General features: G+C 40.0%; 1 protein-coding gene across 1 annotated transcript; it reads left to right on the forward strand.

Moving 5' to 3' along the window:
• The first annotated feature begins 1,221 nt into the window (after positions 1-1,221).
• Positions 1,222-3,940, forward strand: LOC121366665 (tubulin alpha-3 chain-like). The gene is made up of 3 exons (XM_041491024.1): positions 1,222-1,402; positions 2,993-3,215; positions 3,582-3,940. The coding sequence occupies exons 1-3, from the start codon at positions 1,400-1,402 to the stop codon at positions 3,923-3,925; spliced, it is 570 nt and encodes a 189-aa protein (XP_041346958.1). The 5' UTR covers positions 1,222-1,399; the 3' UTR covers positions 3,926-3,940.
• Positions 3,941-4,548: the final 608 nt, after the last annotated feature.

The following is a 4,548-nucleotide window of genomic DNA, read 5'->3' on the forward strand; positions in this document are numbered from 1 at the left end:
ACACCTTACCGGTTCTGTACAGGACGTTGCTACACAGGGCGGTCTAGTATTCTAAGATATGGTGGAAAACACATTAACAGTAAAGAAAATAAATATATAGTTAGTATATAACGAAAATATATGTATATTTCGGATTATACTCAATAAAATATATAACGTGTGCGTGTGTAAATATATTTAAAAAAAATATGTAGTCAGGACGGCTCTGTACAGAACGTTCCTACACAGGGGGTGGTCTAGTATTCTCTACTTAGATATGGTAGTAAACAGTAAATCAAATCAAATTAATATATATTTTGTATATACAGAAAATATATGTACTCAATAGAATATATAACTTTTAATGTTATTATTACTCAGTATGTTTCAAATTTAATTATAAGTATTGTCTGTTATTTCTTTTACGTTCATCTAGGTATGAAAAAAACACATCATCCGCAAACTTATGTGAGAACGGCTTCGCCGATTCACACAGTTTACGGATAATTTATTTTGTTCATACCCCGATGAACGTAAAAGAAATAACAGACACTCCTTAAATAATAATAATAATAATGATATATAAATATAGAGAGAGAGATGACGGCTCTGTACAGGACGTCCCTACACAGGTCCGTCTAGTATTTTATATACTTGGATATGGTTGAAAACACATTAACAATAAAGAAAATAAATATATTTTGTATAATACTCAATGCGTTCGTGTTGACACTGTATAACAACGTGTATGTGTAAACAGAACGGCACCTACCTTCAACCCCCCCCCCCCCCCCCTCAAATTCCCCTTTTTTAAATTCCCACTTTCTGGATATACATGTAACAGTATAAAATATCTTCTTTTTTTTTACATTTCCCAATTAGATAGACACTAGAAAAAATGTAACAAAACACATTCTGATATATATATATATATATATATATATATATATATATATATATATATATATATATATATATATATACATATATATGCTTTTTAATTTGAACCATTCCGCTGTGTAAATGTCAGCGGACCGCTTTTCTCGGCCATTATAACATCTAATTCGAAATATGTACATGCTAGTTGCCACAGTTTAACATCTTCTGCGAAGCTACTCAAGTCGCCCATAAAAACCTGTCTGTCACGCCCCCCAATTTGTTATTAGCCGTGATAGAGACTATTTCGTCAAGGGACGTTACTCTTCGCACGCATGCGCAATAGGAATGTGAAAGTAACCTGTAATCACGTGGTGTGGTAACTCCTTGGGTACGGCATGTTGGTAGTGACGGAAACACGACATCTAGCTATAAAACCAGGTTCGTTTGGTTCTCGTGGTAATTCTCGTCTCGCAGTGAACTATAAACGTAAACGTGAGCAGATTTTAGTTGTCACCCGTCCGTCCTTTACTTCACAGCAAACATGGTAAGTAGAACGTCTATTCACATTTTAAATAACATCGTAATATCTTAGTAGGTTGGATTGGTATTAAAAATGTTATTATCAGAGAGGTTAGTTCACCAAGGTAAACATCTACGGTCCGTTTTTTAACATTTTGACATTTATTGGACCCGATGTTTACAACTTTAATAGCAAAAACAAGCGTGCGTTTTCCGTTCAGATTTCAGGCGGAATCGATACAACCATGGAATTAATTATTTCGTGGCGAAATATGAGATGTACTAAAAAAAATATAAACACTTACTGTATAAAGAAAACCTCCCGACTTACGTTTTACGTATAAATAGACAGTTTGTCCAAATAGTAATCCTGCATTAATCCAATTGTCAGTTACGAACAAAATCTCGAATATTCCCGCCGGCCATTATGAGCATATTTAAAATTAGCCCGAGTACTCTGACTGTAAGAGAGCTAGACGGACATTTGGACATAAACACGCTCCCATTACAGTCAGAGACCAACCTATGTCTTTTTTGGCAATTCCTGACTACCAAACGGTAGGCAACGAGTCCGCTCTAATACCACAACAATCCTATGTTTGACGTCAAATACCTTTACATCAATCATTTTTGAGTTAAGTGATACAAAAAAATCCACATATTAATCACTAATACACATACTACAGAAAGAAACCCGACAGCACCCACATTCAGCTACGCTTCGTGACACTCCGTCGCAACAATTGCAAAGCTCGGCGATCTATTGTGGTGGTGGGGGGGGGGGGAAATGCGCCGTCAGTCTAGGATCGATCTCCATCGGTGGGTATACAAAAAGACCATGGTATGTGATATCCTGTCTGTGGGATGGTACATATAAACAATCCCTTGCTAAAAAAAAATGTAGCGGGTTTCCAAGGCGCGTGTGCAGGGATTTCAGCGGGGCTGGGGTTATAGACTGTGTTTAGCGAAGTTTATATGGGGCCATGCTCCCCCCAAAAAATACATTTCAATTGTTTTTAAGCTTGGGCAAGTAAGGGTTTCGACCTCCAATACCCTCCCCCTGCACATGCACCCGATTCCTCTCTAAGATTATATGTCAAAATTACCAAATGTTAGACATCCAACAGCAGATGGAAGGAAGGATAGGATATGTTTTATTTAACGACGCACTCAAAACATTTTATTTACGGTTGTATGGGGTCGGATGGTTATTAAATCAATATGCTTTATCTTTGATGTCGTTAAACAATCCCCCACCCCCCAACTTTACCCTTTCCAAACGAAATAATATTTATTTGAATTTGTCAATTTTAACACGTAAAATTAAGAAGTGAAAACGTTCATTGTCTACTTTAGTATATTTTATTTAAAAATATATACATTATTAATGTGTTACTAGTATACAAACTAAACTTTGAAAGTTCTACTAGCACTTTATACAATATCAGTTCTGAAATAGGAAGGTACGACTGTCGATAATACGTTGTCAAGATCAAACCGGTTTTAACTAAAGACTCGTTTTCGTTAATACATGTATACGTGTTAAAATGTTAAAATATGTATACATAGGCCTACATATGTTTTACTTTAAAATATTTTAATTTTTCTTCTTCAGAGGGAATGTATCAGTATCCACGTTGGCCAGGCCGGAGTGCAAATCGGCAATGCATGCTGGGAGTTGTACTGTCTGGAGCACGGAATCCAGCCTGACGGTCAGATGCCGTCTGACAAGACGATTGGGGGAGGGGACGACTCCTTCAATACGTTCTTCAGCGAGACGGGGGCGGGCAAGCACGTGCCCCGGGCTATCTTCGTCGATCTCGAGCCCACTGTTGTAGGTCAGTAGTTTTGGCTGTGTACTTTGTATTGTTTTTGAAAATACAAACGTCATGGCGGCCACATTCCAAGAATCCAGTGATATTTCGGTTGGAGCACCATTTGAGCCTGCAGCAAGTTGCCTCTTCATTGGACCAAGTGACAAAGTAACCAACGTCAGACAAACAAATAACCGCAGTTTAAAATATGTTTAAAAATATTTACCCTATAAATGCACAATCATTGTCCTAACTAATGTAAAGAATTATATATTAAAAAAAAAAAACCGAACTACAGCACACATGTAGCATGGCTGTCCATAAATGCGCCATCTTGAATTAAAACTAAATGTCGACCTATTCATTGAATATTTTGATTTGTCTCTCCAGACGAGGTTCGTACCGGAACTTACCGCCAACTGTTCCACCCGGAGCAGCTGATCACCGGCAAGGAGGACGCCGCCAACAACTACGCCCGCGGCCACTACACTGTGGGCAAGGAGATCGTCGACATCGTCCTTGACAGGATCCGGAAGCTGGCCGACCAGTGCACCGGTCTCCAGGGATTCCTCATCTTCCACAGTTTCGGCGGAGGAACCGGTTCGGGTTTCACCTCTCTGCTCATGGAGCGACTCTCCGTCGACTATGGGAAGAAATCCAAGCTGGAGTTCGCTGTATACCCAGCACCCCAGGTTCGAACTTTTAAAATAATCTCGGGGTGGGGGGGGACATAGTTCAGTGGTAAAGCGCGTGCTTTGTGCGTTTTTAATCTATGGTCGGTTGGTCCATTGGGTTATTTCTCGTTGCATGTAAGCGTACGAGGCGGGGGGGGGGGGGGGGGGGGGGGCTGCCCCTGCCACTAGTGCTGGAGCAAAACTTCAAATTCGGGCAAAAATGATACAGATATTCGGGTAAAATGTGCTAACCTGAGACCTTTTTATCATGTATTTCCATCATTCTACCTTCAAAATTAATTGTAATCCATGTAAATATGCGAAGAGATTTGGTAGTAATGGTAATATGAATAAATGTTGTTATCCAAATTCGGTCATTTTCGTTTAATTCGGGGAAAATCCAGAATGCGCGCCTACAAAAATGAGGCGTAGGCCTATGTCGACATTCCAACCAGGACAAGATTGTTTAATGTGCACATTTAGAGCAAGCTGTTGTAGCGCATGCCTATCCTGGGCACAGGGGCCGGTCCGTCTGTCCAGGACAGGAAAGGTGGGGGGGGAGGGGAACCACTTGCGCTGGCAGGTGCAAGAGAGCACCAGCAACCCGATAGTAATCGGTAGCAGGCGGAGGTTGGTATGGGGCTATGGAATTTGGAATGTCCCGTAGGATTAAGCCAAAGAGA

Source organism: Gigantopelta aegis, unplaced genomic scaffold, assembly GCF_016097555.1.
Source record: "Gigantopelta aegis isolate Gae_Host unplaced genomic scaffold, Gae_host_genome ctg6554_pilon_pilon, whole genome shotgun sequence".
NCBI lineage: Eukaryota > Metazoa > Mollusca > Gastropoda > Neomphalida > Peltospiridae > Gigantopelta > Gigantopelta aegis.